The 25,923-nt window shown below is 39.5% G+C and overlaps 2 protein-coding genes and 1 long non-coding RNA gene across 11 annotated transcripts in view; 1 reads left to right on the top strand and 2 right to left on the bottom strand.

Annotated features, from left to right (window-relative positions):
* gdpd5b (glycerophosphodiester phosphodiesterase domain containing 5b) overlaps positions 1–13,772 on the bottom strand; it is a 47,419-nt gene extending 33,647 nt beyond the window's left edge. For 2 of the 5 annotated variants that reach the window (XR_013501755.1, XR_013501753.1), the window contains exon 1: positions 13,376–13,772. The gene's annotated coding sequence lies outside the window, so the exon portion shown is untranslated. Of the gene's footprint in view, positions 1–528; positions 647–13,375 lie in introns of all 5 variants that reach the window. The other 3 variants (XR_013501756.1, XM_078246607.1, XR_013501754.1) reach the window with 2 other exon arrangements.
* Positions 13,773–14,611: 839 nt separating this feature from the next.
* On the bottom strand, positions 14,612–19,007 carry LOC144513193 (uncharacterized). The gene is made up of 2 exons (XR_013501089.1): positions 18,895–19,007; positions 14,612–16,155 (listed from the first exon to the last, which is right to left on the bottom strand). It is a non-coding gene; the product is annotated as an uncharacterized LOC144513193 (long non-coding RNA).
* A 1,408-nt stretch (positions 19,008–20,415) lies between these two features.
* Positions 20,416–24,411, top strand: serpinh1b (serpin peptidase inhibitor, clade H (heat shock protein 47), member 1b). 5 transcript variants are annotated; one of them, XM_078246601.1, is made up of 8 exons: positions 20,416–20,515; positions 21,206–21,237; positions 22,027–22,176; positions 22,309–22,501; positions 22,624–22,894; positions 23,012–23,110; positions 23,201–23,433; positions 23,542–24,411. In XM_078246601.1, the coding sequence occupies exons 3-8, from the start codon at positions 22,058–22,060 to the stop codon at positions 23,842–23,844; spliced, it is 1,218 nt and encodes a 405-aa protein (XP_078102727.1). In that variant the 5' UTR covers positions 20,416–20,515; positions 21,206–21,237; positions 22,027–22,057; the 3' UTR covers positions 23,845–24,411. The 5 variants fall into 5 exon arrangements, with proteins under 5 accessions (XP_078102727.1, XP_078102729.1, XP_078102728.1 ...); XM_078246603.1 differs by having other exon boundaries at positions 21,206–21,252; XM_078246602.1 differs by having other exon boundaries at positions 21,206–21,257.
* The last annotated feature ends 1,512 nt before the right edge of the window (positions 24,412–25,923 follow it).

Genomic DNA, 25,923 nt, shown 5'->3' with positions numbered 1-25,923 from the left:
CGTTTGATTTAGCTAATGATGTGGCATCTGATTACTTTAGACCTACTTTACACCTACTTTCAGGTCAAACTTTACATTTTTTGCCCAATTAGTAGTAAGGATCTCAAAAAAATAAACATAATTGTTTACATTTTTCATTCATTCAGTATATAGGCATTAGTAAATATACTTCAGAGAACAATGGAAATTATAATAAACACATGACCATTAATGTTTTTTTTACTACGTTTATCCTGTATCATGTACACACAAATACCACATGACATGTCAATTGGATTAAATGATTTAATATAAATATTGGCAGGCCTGAACTTCAGTGATGGTTGCGTATAATCAACAGCTGCTAACATAATAAACAAAATGCAAATATGGATGTGTGTTTGGGCATGCCAACCAAGACTGTAAGAAAGAAAAACAATCGTGCAGCTGACACAGTAAAGCTCCATTGGTGTGTTCATCAAGGCAAAGTAACAACCACTTTCTGCACATCATGTTGTCACTTGTTGACAAAAATAATACTGTTCAAACCTCTATCCACAGCAATGCCTCCATGCGGTTACTGCGAAGTGGCTCATGCGGTTAATGTTGCATCATGTTTACCTCTTCAAGCTTCCATTCATGCCAGTGTCGCAGCCACTTTTATCCACTAAGACACAGACACACACACACACACACTTCAATTGAGCTGAACATCAAACAGCCCTTTAATTACAACTATTTGATGTGGAATATTATCATAATTATGGCAGAGCACCACTGAGGCCATAGATTTATCACCCTGAGATAGTAGGCTCCATCCATTTTTTTACTTCGTAGTTAATATGCCCCAACCCTCATCCGAGCTGTATAAAAGAAACACTGTAATAAATCCCTTTATCAGCATGTCTTACCAGAAACTCATTAGTTAAATATGACCCAGTAGAGATATTTAAATCTTAAATAAAATGCCATAAATTGTCAAAGCAAAGTTAAATACAGCACGAGCAGTAATGTTCTGCACTTCTCAGAAAGTTTTTATATATATATATATATATATATATATATATATATATATATATATATATATATATATATATATATATATATATATGATATGTAGATATAGACACACACACACACAGCGGGCTGCACTGTCACAGACACAACAGAGCCATACAAGCTGAGACGACTGAGCAAAACATAAGACCGCCTTCCTTGTTCTTAGTTTCACATCATAATGTCTATTGATTACATCTGCTTTGCTAACCCTTTAAACACCTTTTTAGATCCCGTCAACAGCATTGCCATATCGTGACTGAAATAGATTTAACAGGTGAAATCAACAAGTAATCAAAGATTTTCCCCACAGGAGAAGCACCTTTTCTAACAGTCACAAGTTGTCTGAACGAGAAGATATAAGGGTTGTATGTAAACTCTTAAAACGGCTGTTGTCATCCCATTTTCTGCTGCCTCATTTCCTCCAATCAAAAGGCACAGCGAGGGAAAACAGTCTGCAGGGGAGGAAATGCTTCAGCAGTTTCCCAGCAGAAAACTTTGTCTTCTCCTGACCAGAGAACTAAGAGGCCAAGCAGCCCAGAACTATGGGATCGAAGGCCAACCCACTTATGACAAAGACAAGCTAAGAGTAGTTCACCAAAAAAAGAGGCAAATCATGCGTTCATAACCAGGGCAACATCACTTAAAACAACACTTATGTACAGAGAGTGGACAAAATGACAGTATACTGCCAGTTTTCCTTATGCTATGAAGCTTGTAATGTTTAATTAGTGACATTCTCAGAGAGGAATATTTTACTTTCCCCAACTGGTCATTTTCTTTTAACACCAGGGGTCCAAGGGTGTATTGTGTTCTTGTATTGGATTGCATTATAGTGCAAGGTGTTCTTGTTCAGGTACTACTTTAATAATTTCAGGTAGTTCTTGTCAAGGTTATGTTTATGGTAGGGCCTATTGAGATGTGCGATGGATACCAAGCACCATGGAGACTTGGCTAAACCATTGGGCATCAGAAGATGCCTGTGAGAGAATTGATTAGTGACACATGGGTGATAAAGCCCATTATAACAAGCAATGAGAGAGTCATTACATCAGAGCTGTTAAAAGCTGGCTCAGCACTGACAGTTGAGTGCTCTCTCTGTAGAAAATATACAATGTCTCGGCAACATTTAAAATTAAGTAGTCTGGAAGTACTTTTCTAGGGTGTCCACTCTCTGTGTTGCCAATATCAAAATCCCTTCACTATGGGAAACAACAACAACCTTCGAGCTAGCAAGCTACACGCTAAAACGGCAAGTTTTGAAGAAATTTACAAGGAATATGTATACAGCATTTACTATCTAACTGGGACGTTTTGGGACTGATTGGTGGGGATTGTTTTAGACGTATACACAGTGATACACTAGTAAGAGCAAATTACTTTTACTTTTTTAAAACAATTTCAAATAGCTCACGTCACTGTATTTTGTGAGTAGAGAACACTTTGAAAAATAAGATGTATATATGTACATAATACAGTATGTTATGTGGGGTTTTCTTTTGCAGGGTGCAAATGTTCCACGAAAAGAAGTTCCTTCCCAAAACTATTTTACAGAGGTATCGCCGCTGCGTCCGGAGCAGAGTCCTGTGTGCGGAGTTCGCATCGCCCAAGACAATTGCGATTGGTTTAAAGAAATGCAAGAATGTGTGTGTGGTGTAGCCAGACCCTACTCCACAGCGCGGTGGAGATAGGTCTGGTAATGAAATTAGTAGGCGATGAAAAATCCTTTGCCTTCTAAGCAATGCTCTCGGTACTGCTAGCTCATGTTACTCACCTCTTCTTCTGTTTGAGCTAAACAAATCACAATGTTTCAGTAAACTTACAGGCTTTTAGAAATTGGCCATTGGTTTATTGTATTGCATCAGTTGGCAACAGTATATTAAAATTGTATATCCACATACAGAAAATGAAAAGAAATGTTGTTTAAAGTTTAACTTAAAGTATAAATCATGTTACAAGGGCACATTGTTCACTGTATTACACAGCAAATCGCTGATCAAACAATCTAAAAAAAAAAAAGATTTTATATAATAAAGATAGACATACACTAATGCAGGATATGCTTCCCGCTGCTTTCTTTAATTCCTCTTTACATGCTGTGATGCAGGCGAGTTTCCTGGGAAACCAAAAATCTGGAGACGTGTTCTAACTGGCCAGGCGTATATTGTGTGTACGAGTGTGCACACTGTACAAAATAAAAGTCCTTCAACTGTTCAGGTAAAGCAAGGGGGAACTACGGTCACTAAATAATTCTGTTAAATTAATCCAGAGTGCAACCATAAATAGTAACAGCTCAACACAAGTTCTCAACATAATTCTAACCAAACCCTAATATAAAAATCACTCCCATGAGTTAGTGTGGTGGAAGGCCAAGAATGAATGGACACAGCCTGTAGCCCACAGCATCTGAAATTAAGTCCCACCACAAACCACTCTCAAACTGTCCAGTCAGCTGTGCCAGTTAGTGACAATTATTGCACATAAGAGGGAAGCGGATTTGTGATAGTGATGAAAACATCATCTTTAAGTCATTGGTCCTTTGGGTGAGATTGAAACTGAGCAGGAAAAAAAATTAGGCCTACTCACAGCCTGCTCAAACTTTTCCATCTAAGCAGAGTTGTATTTGTACTATGCATCTGGCATGTCTTCATAGCTTTGGGACACAAATGATCTAGGTCTGGTAGAATCAATCACTGCCATTGATTCCACTTTGTTAGCGTCACCAAGGGTGCACCTACACAGGAAGGTGTTATGATTAATTCACACAATATTGGAAGATGAAGGCAGGGGATACTAATTAGGTAGCTGCAGGTAAGCAAAAGACAAGTCAATTAACACTGACAATGTAGAACAGTGCAGTGCATCCGCATAACAAGCAGGTTGCTTTCGTGTTAGGAAAGGTTGATCAGTTGAACGTTATTCCCAAGGTTCTTATTTTCAACTGGATGCAAGGGGGATTTCTTTTTGAGTAGGCTTTTCCAGATTCAACTACAAATGGTTAGCTGGTTTGAGAAATTGAGAGTGAACTGGCATATACATGTGAAGATGTCTTATGTATCTATGTAAATATCTCAGTATTGGCAGATAATCAATATTAAAATACTCTGATCCAGCTGGGGCAAAAAAGGTGATTTGCAGATAAACTGTGACTTTCTCTCATGCAGGTGGCTATGGTTGTGGTGTAAAGTCCATCTTTTAACAGATGACATAAGGCAATGTGATGAGACACCTCGATGGGTCTTGTCAGCACTACTTCTTTGAAGTCAGCTTAGTAAACCTTGAGAATATTCATGAGATTGAATGCAGTTTCATTTCAAAACCATGCAAGACCTGAGGCACGACGAATATTCAGTAACATTACGTCCACGTTTCTCTCTCTCTCTCTCAAGCTTATGACATCAAGAGATCAAAAAAATAATCAGGTATTCAACACATAATTGTTGAGAGGCGCTAGTGCCAGAACTTTCGGGCCTGACAAATGAGGATAGAGGGGTATTGCAAAACGTTTACACAGTGGCTCTTGGGTGTTAATGTCCTTCCTGTGCTCATGAAGCTGGACAGGTCATGATTTGCATTTAATGATGATTGACTCTGAAACTGACAGATCCATTTATACCGACAATCTTGAGTAAATGTTTTCTCTGTGGCATTAAGAAAGCTTTAAAAAAAACTCAACATATTAATAATACCAATAAACAGATAACATAAGGGATATACAGTATATAGCTCACTGCAGCAAAGAGTAACCAGCAACAGAATATAGTAAAGCTGGTAGGAGGAGTATGGTAGAAGAACATCCAGACAATCTGACACTTTGATGAGCAAAGTGTCAGACTGAAAGCTCAGAGAAAGCTCATCAAGCTGAAAAATATGGGTCAAAGATAATCTCAGGAAAAATTCATCTAATCGCACGCCATCAGTCTCTTCAAATTAGAACATTGACAGTCGGAAGAGGAAGTGCCATTACGGTCACTTATTTTCATTATTAGAGTAAAAAAAAATGAAATAAATGATTGGAAGAAGAAAGAAATCCACCCACTCATTTCGCTGTGGACAAAACCGCAGGAGGTATAAGTAGGTCAAGTGATATGTGGAGATATTGCTCTCATTTTTCATCTGAAAGGTAAAAAGTAATATCTAAAGAGTGTGATTCACCTTATGAAGCCTCCTTTATGAACTAAAGAAAGGTTTGGTGTGTGGTCAAAGGTAATTTGATAGAGGTGAGCTGGCTTGATGCTGCAGGGACAGTGCGTGACAAAGCAATGTGGATACAGTGAACAATAAAGTAATATTAGGAGCTTTGCGGAGCCTTGTTGATGGAGAGGTTGGTCATTATGGATGTTGTTGTTTTGAGTACTGCAAATGCTGGCTCTCTTAGGCCTCTCCCAATGTACCATGAAAATAGGAATCTACAGTGTTAGCAACATCTATTAGGTTTCATCTACTACGTATCAAGGCCAAAGGTGGGAGAATTCCTGCGTTTTGGAATATGCTGTAAGGGGGACCCCCCCCCAGACACGTTTTGGTGAAGAGGTGGAAAGAAAAAAAAATTCACAAATTCACAAAGAAAAAATTCCAAAGTCAACTTTGTGGGGTTTTAGCAAAGCAAGGGCACAGCTTCCTGCTGCAAGGTGACAGTGCTAACCTCTGATCCACCATGCCACTGTTTAGGCAGCTGATGGTGTGTGGGTTTGAATAATTATCACCTTAAAAACTGGATGACACGGACTCTTGTCAGCTTAATTTATATTTGCACCACACTTTCCTCATCAACTTTAGTACAGCCTGTGATTTTGAATGTCTGGAGGAAAAGTGAAGGGAAGCACTCAGGACAGGAGGTGGATCCCACAAAGAAGAGTGCCAGGCTATGAAGAACTAGCAAGAATGATATGTGTATGTGCATACCGGAGCCGAATGTCTATGCCAATGCTGCCCACACAGCTTTTCATCGCTGACAAGAATCCATAAATTAAAGCTACATTTTCTGGCGTCACTTGCCAAAATTTGGTTATACAGCCATGCTAGCATCTCTTTGAGGCTGTACTTAACATAAGTCCTTGAAGCTATATGCTACTATCAGCAATGTTATCATGTTAATTAGGGATGCTAAATTAGATTTTGTTTTTTTATGACCCATAGCCGACCCTCATTAACCTACATACGCAGCCACTTTCCTGGAACCGCTTGTGTGTCCGACACAAGTCTGTAGCTGTCCGCGGAGCTGGAGCATATATGTCAGAGCCTGTCTCCACCGCAGCCACCCACCAGCGAGGTTGTCAACTGTGTGTCTGCCTGGCATACTCTGTGTGTAAGATGGCCGATTTAACCCGCTAGTCCTCATCAATACAGTGGCATGTGTCACATAGCTCTCCGCTCTGAGCACCATCCCACAGAAAACCAGAGACAGAGCAGAAAAAAAGAGCTTAAAACACAACTTGTTAATTCAAGGTTAGCACTAGTAAGTTAACTAGCAGTTAAGAAATATATAGCCTATTTTTCTTTAACATGCAATAAACGTTTGTTTTAATAATATTGCTTTTAACTGTTTGAGTGATAATCAGTCAAAATTCTAATTGTCGGTTAACGGTTAATCATTAACATCCCTAATGCTGATGCTAAACTGGTTATGTTTACCATGTTCAGCATCTCAGTTCAGCATATTAGCATGCTAACATTAGCACTAAACACAGTACAGCTGAGGCTAATGGGAATGTAATTACTTAGTATAGTGAAGATATTTAGTCATAAACCTGATTTCAGTCTGGACCAAAGTGTTAGAACAACAAACAGACTGACATTGCTATCCATAAAGCCATGACACTAGAATGGCTAAAAATAGCAAAAGTATTAAGCAACCAACAGTGACGAGTATTTGTATTTGGTATATCTGGGAGAGAAAAACAGCAAGGACGAAAGGGCAGGGGGACAGAGGGCATTTTTGGGGGACTGAGGGGTTAGAAGATGGGAACTTTGCCTCTTTTGTCAAACCAACTTGAGTGTTGGGTGTTATAACTAGCAGCAGGTGTACGACATCTGGATCCTATAGTCTATATAAGCCTTATATGAAGAGGTTTATTTTTTTTTTAAAACAGCCTTATAATCACAGTTTCATCTGGATTTGATGTTCCTTCTGTCTGATTATTAAAGCTTTGATTATGAAAGAAAACAAAGCTTTGAGCTTCCATGCCTAGCTCACCTGACATATTAGCAGCTTCAGCCAGTTCCAGCTATCCAAGCAAGCATATAATTGTTAATTCACCAAACTGTTCATAAAAAGGTCCATGAATAAAGTAATGGCAGAGAAAAACGTAGACAGGTATTTTTACTTATCCTATAAAGTTAATGGTCCATTTTACATATCTACAAAATGCGTTCTTTTGTGAAAGAGTGTAGGAGCAACACACTACAACTACAACAACCACTTGTCATAGCTCTTCAGCCTACTTAAAATGATTTTCAACAAAGGCTCCAATTACTTTTTAAACAGTCCCCCCATAGAGTTGAACCTACAGTTCTATTTCGTTTAGGCTTTGCGCATGCGCGAAGGGATAAACCCAATGGCAACAGCTCTTAGAGGGCTATGCCTATACTCATAGAATCTGGAGTTACAATAACGTAACTATCGTATTTCATTCAACAAATGTTTCTGCTTTCACAGCTGCTTTTGCCATAAAATGCCAGTCAACAGAGAGGGGGGCTGTGGGGCCCCTGACCAGTCAAAATCACTGAAGCAATCAATCGCTGTGAATTGCTTTCTTTCAACAGTAGAGACGAGTACGTTTCAATGGAGGCAGAGAGCGGTCAGATTTTCAGGTGGTTTAAATCAGTTCTTTGTGCTGCAAAGTTACAGTAATCAGTGAAATCAGTGACTGTACGCTTCAGATGGGACGAAAACTGTGTGTATGCCACTTTATTGCACACATTATTGTATCGTGCCGTCGGGCAGAACATTTTGGAACTTTATACGTCACCGTTTCAACCTGGAGCAATGCTTCCAAAATTTATTTGCTGTGACCCGATGTTCCCTGCTTTCTGCTGTGAGGCTTGAATAAATATAAAGCAATGGCGGAAAGGTACATGTCTGGACCCCTCCTGGTCTGTCTGACTGTTCGGGTTGAGAGAAAGCATTCTGGGGTTGGTTCTGTATCATAGGTGATACTGTAGTGCTGATACTGTGTCCTGGAAAGCAAACAGCTGACAAAGACATCCGTGGCATGCAGAGACATGGTGGGAACCATTGTTGTACTGTGTGTGGCAAATGGACAACTCCATTGGCCCAGTTCACTCCGGCCTCCTCAGTCTGACTGTTGTGGGTGGACTAGTACGTTTTATCAAGGTGCCATCTGTAAGTCTACATGAGGGCTCTTCACAACCATCTGTCTGTTGACATCACACCGAGTTCTGTCCTCTACTGTGACTGCTGCCTGAGACCAGGAGGCAGGGCCAGACGAGCAGGTGCCACTATGGAGCTTTCTGAGAGGGAAACTGAGCTTTCTCCTTATATAAATGCTTGGCTTCTTTAATTCTATTACAGGGATGATTACATAAAAGGCCATATAACTATATAAATAGTAAATACAAGTACAGTATATGTCTGAAATAACTAAGAACATTAAATAACCTGAAAATCTATTTTCTTTCTCCAGTAAAGAGGATTAGATAAACCTTAAAACACTTCTCACAAAAAGGGTGATGTAGGTGAAAGTATGGGTATCAAATGGTGGGAATATTCCCAAGAATGAAAGAAAAACAAGCAGACTTGTTATCTAGTCAAGTATTTTTACCATATTTTTTCAAAACAGAGCCTCAGCTTTGCCAAAATAACTGTGCACCTTCCAGTTTGTCAGAGCCTTGGACTTTGAAGAGAGCTCAAGTTGCAAACTAGCAAAGACAGCGGACCAAAGACTCCTTTGTTCCCATCATACACTAAAGGTTCCTATGAGGGTTAAATTAATAGCAATTAGCCTTGGGAATGTTACCTGCACCAATAAGGTGAGGCAGAGAAACTCAAGTTTTCTAAATTTTCTTTAACTTTTATTGCGGGCCCCTATTTGAAACTAGCCTGGTCCTACCAGACTCTCGTACATTTCATTTGTACAGAGAGTCTGTCCGCACTCCATTGACAAGTGTTAACTTCCTTGAAGGCGGTTACTCTGTTGAAGTTTAAAACTATTGGATCTGCCCAGAGCCACGCTGGTAGCCTGGCTCCGCCCTCCTAGGCATTGTCTGGACCAGGCTAACAAGAGGGGAGACAACAACAACTATCAGCTTAGCATTGTCGGTCAGGATGTTGGTATTTCCACTAAATTAAAACGGCGTCAACGGGTTTAGGGTAGAGTAACGAGACAGTAAATCGAACAACGGTTACTTTCGCTGTGACCTGAACGCGCAGTAAAGTCAGCTCGGTGACGCTCTCTCACTGTACATGGGGGCTGGAAATAAAAGACACACACTCCTCCCACCATTCATTCAGTAAGCTACATTGAGTTACCCTGCCGGTTTATGTCTCGCTGCCTACACGGAGACGAAGAGGCACGCTTTATCTACAGATGGGACGAAAAAACACAGAGGACGGAGTAACTAAAAATAGCTAGACCGAAGCCACTGACACCGTCCGTACTCACCCTACTCTTTTCTCCTTTGTTTTCGATGTAAAACTTTGTCTCTGTCAGCATTTACGTTACCTACCACCCACCTCTAAATGTCATCCTTAGCCAACTCCTTCACCACTAACGGAGCGAGCTGGAAAATCAAACTGTTCCCGAACCCCGTGGGGAGGAGGGCCACAACATCATGGCCACCAACAAAACTCAGCAAAGATTGTTCTTGCTCGGGCTTTAACTTCTGGATATTCGGCAGCGTTGCTGCCATGACGGACCACATCTTTCTCCGCCGCCATTACGGAACTATAACTCAAACTAGCGCACATCACGACCTCAACGTCATCGTTCTCAGCCACTCCCTCTTTTCGCTGATTGGACCGCCAAAGATTTGGTCAGAGAGACCCAAGACTATACCGCAAACCCAGACGGTGTACTGAAGGAAAATGAAAATCGAGCGAAAGTACGTAGGAGGGCGGAGCCAGGCTAATTTGAAACCACAGTGCTTCACGTAGTGTCCTCCTCACACAGATTGCATGTACTGCTGAACTTGTCCATTTGACAGGATCTGCTAAGCATTAATATCAAACTTGTTTGGCACAGAGGGGTAGGCCTACTTGTTTGCAAGCAGGGCTCTAACCTTCTCAGAGCAGGGTGGAAATAATGGTTTGCAAAATGTAAAAATATTACAAACATTCTACTTTTGCTGTCTGGAAGTGTCACAAACAAGTTGTGTCAGTACTCTGTAAATGTGAGCAAGAGCATGTCACCGACTGTATGCTTCAACATCTGAAAGACCAAGCATTATATATTATTCTACATTTCCATGACACCTTTAACACTCATATACCTCACACACTCCCAACCAATCTTACCAGCTCATACTGCAAAGTCCTTCACTCCTCAGCAGCAATTAGACTCCAATTGTTGCTAGCATGTTCCATTATGGTTATATTAACCCTGTTCAAAGACGGCGAAAAATGTTTTGCAGAAAGGAAAATAGGTTGCAGTAAAGTAGCAGTGTGACGTACAGTACTGTGGAAATTATAGTCCTTGACTAAGTCAAGGCTGTTGATTTTCCATGATTTTCAATATTCAAACAATATTTAAATCCAATTTAGTTACCCATTACTTTTGCATTAAAGTGCTCATATTATGCTAATTTTCATGTTCATAATTGTATTTAGAAGTTATATCAGAATAGGTTTACATAGTTTAATTTTCAAAAAACACTATATTTTTGTTGTACTTCACATTGCTGTAGCTCCTCTTTTCACCCTGTGTGTTGAGCTCTCGGTTTTAGCTACAGAGTGAGGCATCACACTCCTGTACTATCTTTGTTGGGAGTCGCACATGCGCAGTAGCTAGGTAAGGACTACTACCCAGTCAGAAGCAGAGTATGAGGGCGTGCCACGCTAGCAGCTAGGTGAGCATTATAACGTGCGTTACAAAGTGACGCACGTTCGTCTTGGAAGTAAAGACAGGACTACAATAGAGCTGTTTGGAGTAGTTTGTGAACAGTGTTTTCTGTTGGAGATGGTAAGTCCCTTTGGGGTGGACTTTGGGCTTTTTCACTTTGTAAACCTATTACATGCACAAAAAGATATATAACACTATAAAAGAAAGAGAAAAAGCCAAAAAGCATAATATGAGCACTTTAAACTTTTGCTTTTACATTAGCAAGTAGACGTGGAAATCAGATTTTTATTTGATGTGGGTGCTACAAATTAATAGCAAGCGCTTTCAGAGCGTGTCAGCTCTTGGTAAAGGTTCATTATCCTTACCGGATAGGCACAGAAGATGAGTGCATGTGTGTGAGTGAGAGAAAGAGAGAGAGAGAGGAGTGGACTTGACCTCACTGCTACAGGGCACTCAATTATAACAACAGGTGACATTTTTTACAAGTCAGACTCACTCGCACTCCCTCTGGATAATTCTGCACAGCTTTGATGGCTCTTTCATACGCATTTCTTTCGGTATCAAGCTAGAAAATATCCTACAGGATTTTGCTATTGTAGGATGGGTATGTTTCTCGTCTTGGAAGCAGCTATTTAAGGATGCAGTACATAAACATAATTACACAGTGGCAGTTATATTAGAAGCAGGGCGAAGCAGAATGTCTGGGACAATCAATACTCAACTCAAACGGACAATAGGGTCAACTATTGTCTACACAGTGCAACTCAGTGCAATCAGCAGCAACATGCATGAAACTAGATTAAAAAAAAAAAAAATGGCTAAAAGCTCTACAATGCATCTACAAAACGGTGTTTAAAAGAGTCCGTAACCAGTAAGTGGATTACTGCTGTGAACACAGCACACATTCCTCCCTGTTCTGACCTATTATATCTCCCTCTATTTTCCACTTATTCATCTAAAATAACATTTCTAGGGTGATCTTTAAAGCACTTTTCAGCATGGCTGCCACACCTTACCTAACCCTATCCCACTCAAATCCAAGCACTTTTGAAGAACTGTAGAAATGTATATGTTACGTCAGTTTTTGCAGCTAACCCCAACATGTCTATCAACGTATCATTTTGTCAAAGTCTCTTATAGCTAAAACTTGAGCAATCTGAATGTCCAGAGTGAGGTTTATGCCTTACTTACGATGGAGAAGCATACAGTACTGTACGAGCCAAAGAGAAGCTCAAAAACTTAGCATTCAGCACACTCCACTCAAAAGCCCTTCAATCCATTTATAGATGTTGTAAAAGAGCAATAAAAAGGAACAGCCTTGCATAGACACTTTTAAAGTCTTGACACGTCCTGAGTCATCTGTATATTGAAACCAAATAGGTTCTTATCCCTTTAAAAGTAATTATTGGCATGCTTAGAGGATTCAAATACATGTCATCTGTTAATTGGAAGCTTTACCAAAAGCAAATTAAGCGTTAGCCGTTTTTACTGCAGTTAAGAAGTGACTGATAGGGAAGTGGTAACACTGTCAAAAAGGATCTGACCGTAAGATGATGTACCAAATGGGTCCTTCCCAATGGCCAGTTTTAAAATGATGAAAGTCCTACATGTTTGCTAGATTACTAGATTAAACTACCTCTGATGAAGTGCTACATAACATAACACAACACAATAAAGTAGGTTAAGCCTATGCTCTGCACAAGACATTATGAAATATTTCTTGAAATACCAACATACCAGTAACAACCAAATGACAAAAGAAAAATTAATGGCGTCATTAAGTATGCAAGTAAGTGGAAAGAGTGGTGTATACTATGCATATGAATGAAGGCGTCAACATTAAGCCTCTGTAGCTTTACTTGCATTTTGCCGCTTCACATGCATCCATTATTTTGTAGTAGACATAAACTGACTTAGGTGGGTGAATCAATCCATACTTTCACCAAAAGGTAAACCCTAGCTTTCATATGATACAACATAATAGGCGTGTCTCATGTCTCTGGGTGCACATGAGACCACCAGCGAGCAGTGGGCTAAGTACTGTGATGGGTAAAAAGTAAAATCCTATACACTCTATGGTAAAAACACATAACGTTAGCTACTAAATAGGCATAAGTGAGAATACCAAAAGAGGAAAAGGAAGGAAAAAAAACAACAACTCTAAACTCTAATAATGTATGAGGCGTGTTAGCTTGTATTTAATTGTAGGCACGTTACAGTAACGTTAGCTAGTGTTACCATGGTACAGTCACACGTTACATGTAAATGTGACAAACACCTCAAACAAAATACCGTTACACACTCACCCGTTACACACTCACCTGCCTGAGGTCTGCTACCACTTTTCTTTGATTTCAGAGTTAGCTTTGCGGCACACGGTAAAGTTGAGGCTTTTCTTTTTCTTTCTCTCCAGTGAAATGCCTCCCCCGACAGTCAAACGGGAACAACCCTTGTCAAAGGTAACGTGTGAGAGGTGGGTGGTAGGTAACGTAAATGCTGACAGAGACGAAGTTTTACATCGAAAACAAAGGAGAAAAGAGTAGGGTGAGTACGGACGGTGTCAGTGGCTTCGGTCTAGCTATTTTTAGTTACTCCGTCCTCTGTGTTTTTTCGTCCCATCTGTAGATAAAGCGTGCCTCTTCGTCTCCGTATAGGCAGCGAGACATAAACCGGCAGGGTAACTCAATGTAGCTTACTGAATGAATGGTGGGAGGAGTGTGTGTCTTTTTTATTTCCAGCCCCCATGTACAGTGAGAGAGCGTCACCGAGCTGACTTTACTGCGCGTTCAGGTCACAGCGAAAGTAACCGTTGTTCGATTTACTGTCTCGTTACTCTACCCTAAACCCGTTGACGCCGTTTTAATTTAGTGGAAATACCAACATTTAGGCTACATTAAATGATGTTTATGAGGTTTCCGATGTCATTGTCATAATTTATTGTTAGTTAACACCATATAGTTAGAGAAATCGAAGCCAACTACCATCGTGTTTCCCTAGTCGACCGGTCGTGCGTAAGAAAAACCTCCGATGGGACGTGAACGCAACAACGTGCAAATATAATTTAAGCCAAAAAAGGCATTTTATCAATCTGTTTATTTTACCAGCATACTTATAATACACTTAGCTGATAATGAGAGACAATGAAGAAAATGCAGCTTTGATTGTTAACACATGACAAAGATTAAAGGTCATGAACAGCGATGTCTGCTTGGAGTTGGAGTGTTTGGTCATTTCATATACACACCAAACAGAGCAGTTCTACTTCTATCGAACCAATATTTTTATCAGTTCTGTTTTTCAGCTTTTTATTTGTTCTAAAAAAAATAAGGGTTTTTGTTTTTAGTCAGATTACTCATTTGCATTGCATGTATTAATATCCTTAAATTCTGTGATCATTGTCCACAACAAGGGGTGAGGTCTAATTTTCAAATAAGTCTCATTCATCCACCAGGCAAATCAAACCATCAAAACACCAAAAGGTCACAGCCCCTCTACACTCTTTTTTCTTTTCAGGTTTAGACTTTGTCACCTTCGCTCATATTGACACATACAAGATGACTGATTCAACAAAACTGATTTATTGATTTTTGTCACAAGAACACCTTCTGCAGTCATTATCAGAGACAACATACATGTCAGGACAGGAGTACCTCATAATCAACCAATTGAGACATACTGTGACACATGGCCTATATTCATCCTAATTTGTCCTGTTAGCTGTATTTTATAGTGCCACTGTTCCACAGGATGATGTCAGTTGTGGGAATGATTTTCAGGAAATTTATCAAATAAAATGTTTGCCTCACAAAATATTTTGGTTTTGTTATCAATACTGATATAAAAAACTAAATGGAACCACATTTTAACTGCAATTTATCATGCCATAAACATCAAGAAACACACTGACTGCATAGATTAAATGTAATCCCTTGTTAAATTGGAAATCCAGACAGTGCTGTGGTGTCCAAAAGTGGCTGCTGGCAACATAAAATGAGATTGTTTAATTACAATGACTCTAGTTCGAACAGATTTTCCTGGGGACCATGACATCAGAGATCATTTCCCAAAAGCTAGAAATCTAGTAGAGTGGTCCACAGCACACTCCCTCAACTGCACACATTAAAGTGCATTTGTTATGCGGTGATATGTTTAGTTAACTGTTTACTTCTCATGTTCCCTTTATCGTTGTGTCATCAGGTTATTATGTATCATGTAGGATAACTATGTAAGTTGCTGTTGTGTTTCTCTGCACCAAAGCTACATCGACAAATTCCAGTATTTACTGTACGAGAGACAATAAATACTGGACGTGAAACGTATTCAGACTGTGTTGATCGTCCTAGACATGGCAGGTAGTCAGCTGGTCTCAGGTGTTTGAAATGACTTATCAGTTGGTACAGTGTTTAAAGCGTTCAACCATTTTCAGATTGGTTGCATTTAAGTGGTTAGCCTGAACATTTCTATGTCAAGTGAGTAGGATGTTTGGTTAAAAGGAGTAACAGATCAGATTTATCACCAAGGAAACAGTCAGTGCAGTGCTGTTACTAGATAAATTAGCATCACTATGATGGAAGTTAAGAGTTTATGTACGTTTGTGTACATGTATGTGTGTCTTTCTTAAGATGTGTTGCATAAGACTATATTCAGACTATATTCAGATCAAACAGCACTTCAACTACCACTTAATATTTGTTCCTTTTAACATTACTTCAAACCGAATAATCAGAGGGTGAGATTATATCTTCACCTTCACATCCATGCAGCCACTTATGCAGAAATACAGACACACACACCTTGACATTGTCTCTCCATGAGCATCTATCGCTACATGTGGGGAAGCTAGGAAATGATGCTCTTTAAAGATGATTTCCTGTGGCATATCCCTGTTTGATGTGGCAGAGTTGGGCTTCCATGCTTCTCTCTCCACAGGTAGGCGTTAAGTCAGCAGCTCCAGCTGCTGCACTTTGTTATGATATTCACCTATTTTAAAATGCCAACCAGAATCCACAGGCAGGAAGGGTAGGACAGCTGGTAGGGGTCTCCTCTGCAGGTGGGGTTACAGCAGGGTGAAGAGTTTGTTACTGTTACTGTCTGTTACTATCTGTCAGAGAGAGGGGGAACAAAAATGGAACGATGAGAATACCAAGGCAGACACTTGTGGACTGTATCGTCGAAATGCCAATTCAGCAACTTGTTATGACTTTGAAGGTCTGCTAGAATTTCACAGCAAGTTATGATTTATTCTAGGGCTTCACTGCGTCAAGTCTGAGGGGGATCTGAAACAGCATTGACTTAACATAATTCTCTATATCTGTCAAATTAAAGACATCTACTCAAATATCTACTCAATATATGTGACAGCTATCCCACAGGTAGAAGCCAGAGACAAATGCTGATGTCAGCAGCCACCATTTTGTGTATTTTGAGTACAATTTAGTTACATTTTGCCACACTGGAAATATGAAAACAGAGACATGTGTCAGTGGGCCTGGAACAGAAAGTGGAAGTTACTGTGACTAGAACTCCTCTTATTGACTATCAACAGATACCTTCTCTGGCCAAGGGGGTGTACTTTATCTGGTTTCGTTGTACCCCATCTAGTGGTTGTTTGTCCATAATACAATGCAGTAGCAAATAAAATATCTACAGTACAGTGTCTGGCAAACCATTAAAAATGGTTTCCACTGGTTCTTTTAATTCTGTTGACATTCAGAGTTTATATCCTAAGCTCCTAAGGGTTTGTGTGTGCCTTTTAGTTTCTGTGCAAAAATTCTTCTTATTGCTTTTTTTTCTCAAGCACATAGTTATGTAGATAATGGAAGATAAAACAAAAGTCCACCAAGAAAAGTTACATTAATAACATGACATCTCAAGAGTAAAAGAAAGAATATAAACTTGAATGACCTCAATTAATACTTTAATTAAAGAAAACTTTAATGGCTTTGGAGGAACCTTTCAAACTTTTCCCAGCAGGGGGCATGTTCGGTCAGTATTTAATCCATTAAAAAGAATCACCTGAGTGGAGCTGCCCTGTCATCATGAACTTAGACTGAAATAGACTGTTACTCTGCAAAACTGACAAAAAAAATCTGTTTTTCTGAATTATATCATTTGTACTTTAATTCAATAAAGATTTTAAACTTGGTCTACATGGCCAGCTTAGTAATTTTGATGGAATATTAATTTGCCCAAAAAAGTAATTAATTTGATATTTTGAATACATTTTAAATCAGATAGATGGGTATTAATGTTAGTCACTTAATCTATTATTAATGAACTTAACTGTTTAGTGACAGTTGTACAATGATAATACTGTTTTGCAATAAATCTCCTAAACATTTGTATGAGTGTACAATGTTGTTAAAATTGAAAAGGAAATACTCCTTGAAAAAGCAACAGGTTTGTTATGCAGTTACTACAAAGTACATGTCTTCAAATCCATGACTTTCATTTTGACTACTAGAGTCGGTCTGTTTTTGTTGTAGTTCATAACAAAAAAGCATTAATATCTCAACATATCAAACATTGCATCCAATAAGCTTCTTTACTGCCATCTAATGTGAATCTTGTTTAGATTGACAGTGCACTACATAAACTGTAAATGATCCAGCAGCTTGCTGCACTCATACACACTAAACCTCAGAAAGTTACATCATTCAGCAAAGCTGAAACATTTCTCAGGTCTTGCGTCATGGTCCTCTTGGCAGCTGTGCTCCGCTTCCTTCAGTAAAGTGGGGCATTTCCTCAGTGTGCCAGAATGACAAGATTACAACCAATGCTGATAGATGCATATCATCTATAAAACTTTTGATTGATATATGAACTTTTTTAATAATTAACAAAAACTTGTTTTCCCCTTAAGGTAAATACATTTTGTTTGTCTAAGAGAATACTTACTTAATACAAACTATCTCCAATACACCTGGGGAGAGTCTAGGAAATAACAATACCCCATCTGGAAAGTTTATAAGAGAGTAAAACAAACACTGATCTGTCTGGAAGAGATAAGCAGAAAGAGAGGCGCTTAAAAAAACCCTAAACAGTTGCAACTGGCTGCTAAAATCCTGTTAGTCTTTTTGATTAAAGGACTAAAACAGATGGTAAAACAGGAGAGTGACTCCTTTGTTTGTTCACAACCCCCAACTTTAACTACAATGCAACTGCATGAGCAACTGTTTAAATTTGATTTGTTTTTGCCATCCATTGCTTATAGTATGTACTGTATAACTTTATAAAAAGCTAAGACTTACATGATTACCTAACATTCCCCAATTCTACTTGTTAAATATTGATGATCCTGTTTGTGCAAATGTTGGTATTCTGTCAACCATAGACATGATTTATGATTGAAATCAAAATGTATAGACTGAAAATGAACTGATAACCAGCAAGTGAAAAAACCTTACTGATTGCTCTTTTAGCAATACTAAGAGAGACACAAGTGATGATGCAACTGACCATGACTGGTGCTGAGGTTAGTGTCATGATGCCCAGATGTTGAACGGGCTGCAGTTATGTGAGAGTCGCTCGACCCTCTGAGGTCTGTTATTACTGCTCTTGCATTAGATTCTGTCTGTCGAAAAAGAAATCAGAAACGTGTCTGCACTTTACTTATTGTCATTCAAAGGAACCTTCTGTCTATCTTGGTTGGTGGTGATAAATTGCGTAATTTAGTGTTGTGCCTATAGCTTTTAAATCATTGCCTTTCCATATAGTCCTTGTGGTGATGCTTTGGGAAAGTGCTGAAAGCTTCTTTATGCTCACACAGACACATATGCAGTATATATTTAGACATTATAAAAGGTACTGCGAGTGAACAATATTAAGAGGTAACACTCACCCTCCATTTTAAATGATCCCTCCAACACCTTATGAGCCGTTTTGTTTGTATAGAAAAACCTAGAAGTTACCCTCACTCTGCTCATGCTGAGGAATTTCAGTGTAAACTGTTAACTCCAGGGCTTCTTCCAAATGACAAACATCCCCTGAGGGGAGGAAAGGGACTGCAAGCCTACTATTGTGTCAATTATTTTAAGTAGAAATTATTAGGTGGGTTCACTGTCCCCAAAAAGTGAATAATGTAATATTTTATTTTATTTAATGTTATACTTAGACAAGAGGGTTGTGGAGTGGGGATTTGAGGAGGACTTTTTTTTCCTTCCTCAAACTCTCATAGAACTTTATGGATGCCTGTCCCAACATGTCACTAAAAGAATACATCATATTAGTTGGAATGTCAGGACAATTTGCAGAGGGATGCAAAAGAGTGGGGTTTGGGAGAATTGGGGGATAAAGATGGATGGAATTCTTCTGGTTGTAAAATAGTTTGTGTCAGACAGCATGATCTATACTTATAGGCTACTGTATTTAATGCAGAATGATCGTTTATCTATCAAATGTCTCTGTCCTTCTGTAGTGGATATGACTGGGGCAAGTGTGTCATTGATTTCTGTAAATTGTTTACACAGATTTTACAGGGGAAAATGTTTAACTTTGATATGATAAGGCAGTGATAAGCCTGTGATCTGTCTAGCAAGAGTCTCTTCGTGCTGCCACACACCGACCACTGAGTGGGATACATTATAAGATTGGAGAATGCTTTCTACGAACATGCTCAGACATACTAGACTGAACAGCTTTACACAGAATGTGGAAAATATGGAAAATACGGCAGTTTTTACGACGAGTGCTCCTCCTCAACACCCTAATCCTCCCAGCACCCTGCAATCAGCAGCTGCGGTGGACAGACGTGGCACTGTGATGGTGGGGGAAGGGCTGGAGATCTTCTGTTAAGAATGAATACTACTGAGTGAAGCTTTTAAAGTTCTGGAAATTTCCATATGGAATTAGACATCTGTGTAACAAAGTTAAAATACATAAAATGACTTCTTCTTCTGTGAACATTTGCAAAGAATGTGCCCGTTCACTGTCTTGCCTGTTGAGATTGCAGAAGAGTGGTGGCCCATAGAGGCTCACACACTCAAATTTACAAGAACTGCAAAAACCAACTGCCACATATTTTAATGCATAAGAATAATTCAGTTCATATTAAAACACAATCTTTTACATGTGATGAAACTAGTGTTAGAGATTGAGTCAGCAAGCAGTGTTAGAACATAGAGGCTGAGGAGTATTTCTGTTCACAAGCAGCTAAGTCTGACCCAGAATCAGATTTTCTCTGGGTTTCTGTCTGCAGCCACAGGAGGAAAAGTTTCAAAGCTGAGCCCTGACCAGTGTTGAGGAGGTAACTTTATCCAACCCCTTTCATTCCAGTCTGTGGATTCAAGGGGGACGTCCCAGCTCCCAGCTTCCTGAGGAACAATATACACCCACATCTGAATATCCCATTCCCCCTTCTAGAAAGTTCTCTATAGAACGATATAAAGGGCAGGAGAGTTTGTCACAGTTACACTTTCCACAGGACACAACCGAGAGGAGAAACCCTGCAAATCTTGTGCAAGGTAAGGATTAGAAGATAACCATCTTTGCTTTCAGGGAGGAATGCATAGTGAGAATGTGGTGCTTTGTTATTTATGGTTTAAAGATACAGTGCATAATTTTCCCCATTTTAACCAATTTTAACCCATACTCTCTAAATCTCATCTCCCTCTCTGGCTGTTTGCACACAGAATATTATAGTTTATCTTTTGTGAAAAAAATAAATGAATCTTTGGCATAGCTTAAAGGTTTCACAACTTATCCCAGCATGATGTTACTAAAGCTGTTTGTGTCTTGCATGCACTTTGTTGCAGTGTATCTAAATGCATTAGGTGCAATTAAATGAAGGAAAGTACTGTATATGCACCCAATCTGTCTTTTTTTAAAACTAAAATCCATCACTATTTGACGAAGAGAGGTTCAAATCTGTCCTCGAGAAATAGGTGCTGCTTGTTTGTGGCACAGCTGACTGGATGAAAGTTATTATCTGGGTCAAAAAGAGACAATGGAAAACATTTATGTGTCTGATTGAGGGGAAGTGATGACTAACTTGTATAATAACATAACTTTAACTTAAATGTTTTAGTCTAAAAGGTTGGAAACTAGGACATAAAATTAAGAAATTAGACAACACAGAATTTCTCCACCAGAGCCTGTATATTGTTTTACTGTCTGCTCTATATAGATTACTACATACACCTCTTGTCTTTCAGAATGAAAATGGCAGACATGAAAACATCTCAAGGTATCCGGCCATGATGTGAAGTAATTTCTGCTGTATCACAAAAAATGCAAATAACAGAGATGTAGACAACATATATCTGCACTCAGAATTGTGGAGGTGGATTAGAAAGTTGCCGCTGCAGTGGGTTAATTACAGCCGTTTGCATTTGGATCTTTGTTTGAACAAGTGATGGGATGAGTTAGACATAGCCTGCAGGCACACGCCCTTTCTCCGAGACAAAAGATGGCTCAGAGCGCTGCTACAGAGAGCATGTAAAAGTAAGACTGCACTGCAGGTCTATACAGTGAAAGGCACTGATTTCTGATCCTGACTTCTTCTGGTTTAAAAAGGAGTCATTAAAGTCGTCAAAGTGCAGATGTGCAACAGTTTGCATTGATCACAATACATGTAGAGAACATAGAGGCATCCTATTTCAGTGTCAAGTCAGCACAGAGCTTCACTCTGGGTGGACTGCAGCTCTAGCTGTACAGTTAAGCCTCAGTTGCTGCTGACGTGGCGAGAATCTGGAGGCGTTCCCAAGCTTCTGTGTGGGCTGAGCCAACCCTGCCCTGCCACTAAAAGCTCCACATCTGAATCATATAGTCTGTGTCCTGGCATTTTGTTTCTGAGATATATAACTGTATCAAATCAAAACACTTGTGAATCTTAATTTTTTTTCCCCACAAACTCACTCTGAGGAGACGTGTGTCTTCCTTCTCAAACTCAATACACATTAATAATATTTAAGGAAACCAACCCAGATTAAGAGATGTTAACTCTATCTTTGTCTTTTTTTTTCCTTTTGCACAGGCTTTGACAGCTGCTTTTCGAGACAGACAGGATGCGGATGACTAACGTTGTAGCTCTTTGTCTGCTGGCCCTCGTGGCCTCCGCAGAGGATAAAAAGCTGAGCAGCCATGCCACCACGCTGGCTGATAACAGCGCAAATCTGGCCTTCAGGTCTGACATCTATATATTACTGCAATCATATTGAAGTGTATAATGGTGCACTTGGTTTTGCATAAGCACTCTTGGTTACATTTTTCTTGCCCGAAACACAAGCAAATAATTTTTCTTGTAATTGTGATTCAGCCTCTACCACAACATGGCAAAAGAGAAAGACACTGAAAACATCCTCATCTCTCCTGTGGTGGTGGCTTCCTCTCTGGGCATGGTGGCTCTTGGTGGCAAGGCCTCCACTGCCTCGCAGGTCAAAACCGTCCTCAGTGCTGAAAAACTGAGGGATGAGCATCTGCATGCAGGCCTGTCGGAGCTGCTCTCTGAGGTAAGTACAACCATATAAAATACTGTATATGATATCTTATAAGTAGAAGTGGACCCAAAGTCAAACTTGACCCTCAGTACTCATTGCGCATTTGTCACCGTTTATACGTTGCTCTTTCCCAGCTGAGCGATGCCAAGACACGCAACACTACTTGGAAGATCAACAACCGCCTCTACGGCCCCAGCTCAGTCTCCTTTGCTGATGATTTTGTGAAAAACAGCAAGAAGCACTACAACTACGACCATTCAAAAATAAACTTCAGAGACAAGAGGAGTGCAGTCAACTCCATCAACGAGTGGGCAGCCAAGTCCACAGATGGCAAGCTGCCTGAGGTCACCAAGGATGTGCAGAACCCAGATGGAGCCATGATTGTCAACGCTATGTTTTTCAAGCGTGAGTATAAAATAGTGTCTTTTATTTTATTTTTTTCATTTCTCATTGTAATAACACATGGAGATGTCAAAGGATTGGACACACGTGTAACCAAGTCCAATGTGTTTTGTCCCACAGCTCACTGGGATGAGAAATTCAGTGCTGAAATGGTGGACACACGTACTTTCCTGGTAAGCCGCTCATTCACCATTGGAATTTCCATGATGCATCGTACAGGTGAGTTTCTCTATTGCCTCTACTTCTGACTTTTTCTTATCATGTTTTCAAAGCTGCAAGCAAGATATCCAATTTGTCTGCTCTTTGCAGGTCTGTATGACTTCTACGAGGACAAAGAAAACAAATTATTTGTGCTGGACATGCCTCTGGGCCAGAAGCAGGCCTCTATGATCCTTATCATGCCCTACCACCTGGAGCCCCTGGAACGATTGGAGAAACTTCTGACCAGGAAGCAGGTGGACACCTGGATCAGCAAGCTGGAGAAAAAGGCCGTGGCCATTGCCCTCCCCAAAATTGCATTGGAAGCCAGCCACAACCTGCAGGTAAATGTTGGCAAATTGATGGGCCGATTATAACAATAAAGTTAACTTATAGACCTCTAAAAATCAATCAACAACTCTTTGAATTGAGCAATTCTCTGTCTTTTCTAGAAACATCTGGCTGAGCTCGGCCTGACCGAGGCCGTTGACAAAGCCAAGGCTGACTTGTCCAACATCTCTGGAAAGAAGGACCTCTACCTGTCCAATGTCTTCCACGCGTCAGCCTTGGAGCTGGACACGGCTGGAAACCCGTTCGACACCAGCATCTACGGCAGCGACAAGCTGAGGAACCCCACACTTTTCTATGCAGATCACCCCTTCATTTTCTTAGTGAAGGACAACAAGACCAACTCCATCCTGTACATTGGCAGAGTAGTTAGACCCAAAGGAGACAAGATGCGTGATGAGCTTTAATGTTAATGTTGTGAATTGTGGTGGGTGGCTCTGACTGTTACCTCATGAGCACATTCCAATAGGCAAACTGTGGACTGAGTACCTAAGCTTACTATTACTATATAGGTACACTACACATTCCCAGGGAACATTCTATAAACGTGTTAGGTCTCACCCTTTAGCCCCTTTGCATTGAATCATTTTCTTCTTTGAGATAAACAAACGGCAGACAACATGCTTATATTAAGTACGTTTTCTTTACACATTGTTTTTCGAAGATCCGTGTGCATTTTCTTGCATCATCTTTAATGTTTAAAGTAAAAAAGATCTTTGCACGTTTGTTTTACAGCTCTGTCTCACTTCTTTCCTCCATACTCTCGTGTTTTTAAATTTTGCCTCCAGTCTGCACTGAATTGTTCCCCTGCTCGAGCTGAATGTGCAGAGGAAAGGTGGCGGAAGTGTGGTGCCTAATTCATTTGCCAACCATACTGTGCCATTTTGTTGCTGTAGGTAGTTTCCACAAAGAAGCTGTTGGACTTGTGTGATTATGTAATAATGTGTTGGTTTTTCAATAAAAATAACAAAGAGGATCTTTGTGTGTGTGTTTTATTTTTTGCAAATCATGTCTGAATACCATCAAAGCACAGTCTTTTGGAGCGTTGCATAGAGGAATGTGAGCTCTCTAGAGTTAACATCTCGAAATTATAGTAAAACAAGCTTTCCAGTCGGCTGGAGGTCAAACAATCATCACAGGTCTGGAATGTAGGAGTTATTGCTAATCTGCCATACACAACTATCCAGAGAATGTTGTGGTTCATTTCCCTTACCCTTACATCCCAAACAGAGGACAAGCAGACTTGCAGTACAAAAAATTGGAGTGCAGGGTTCTCATGGTGTTTGGGAATCTTCTGCAATTCCAGCACATCAAATACAAAGGTGTAGTTGCAATGCAACAGATTGACAAAACAATCTAAATCTGTAGTTTTAGAGGTGAACTCCATACAGCCTAAGCATTATCTTAAGACTTTTTTTTTCACGTATTGTCACAATCTCATCACATAAATGTGTCAAAAAAAGCTTATCTTGAATACTTCTCTCTTACAAAATAATGCAATCGCATTTGTGAGAAATAAATGCCTTAAGGATTTCTCTGTAAGAGCTGTAGCGCCACCCTCTGGTGGAAAGAGGAAAAGGACTGCTTACACTGTAAGGAACGCCAAACAATGAAGGTGTTACAAATTAATTATTTAATTACTTAATATGCCATATTTACATACACCTTATACTTTGCATTGCAGCAATAATATAGAACATAGATAACATATATATACAACACAATATACATGTTTCTGACTGACTCTGCTGTTGTTTTGCAAACCTAGCATGAATTAAGATGCTCCTATAGTCAACATTCAGATGATAAGATGCAGGGGATTGGAGATGTCATATTTGGGGTTTAGGTCATAACAATACTTTTACAAATACATTTCTATCACATAACATATTTCAATATTATTATCTATTTTGTTTGATATTATATTTAGTGTGTGCCCTCAGGTATTCCCTAATGCCTACATGCTTTTTTTTTTTTTTTTTTTAAATAAATTACAGTGAACATGTTGCTTTTATTTTTTACTCAAAGCACTCTGTTGATAAATAAAATTAATTTAATGCTCCTCAGAAAATATAATATATAATATATTTGAACACTGGATGGGGCTCTTCAGCGGCTGCACAGCTCTCAGATGCATCTTGCATGGAGGACTTGTTGGTTAGTATAGTGCAGGTTGTAAACTTGTGATGATGGAAAAGAAACAAGATTTTAAAATGCTGAAATGTAGAAAAGATTGCCTCACAAATCATTTTCATGATGAATAGTGGAATTAATTCATCACTGAGCACTTCGGAAACAGCAACAACACGTTTCACTAAAGGACCTTAAAACTGTATTGACTATAACATAAAAGGAAAATATTTTTTTGACTTTCCAAGTGCTGCCACCCTTTCATTAGTAAGAAGAAAAGGTGACAGCTGATAATAATTATCCATATAATAGCAGCCTTTGCCTCTGACTTCGGAGGGCTAATGACATATAATATT

This window comes from Sander vitreus, chromosome 3 (genome assembly GCF_031162955.1).
Source record: "Sander vitreus isolate 19-12246 chromosome 3, sanVit1, whole genome shotgun sequence".
NCBI lineage: Eukaryota > Metazoa > Chordata > Actinopteri > Perciformes > Percidae > Sander > Sander vitreus.
Note: the sequence above shows the minus strand (reverse complement) of the source record. Positions and strands in the feature narration are given on the sequence as shown.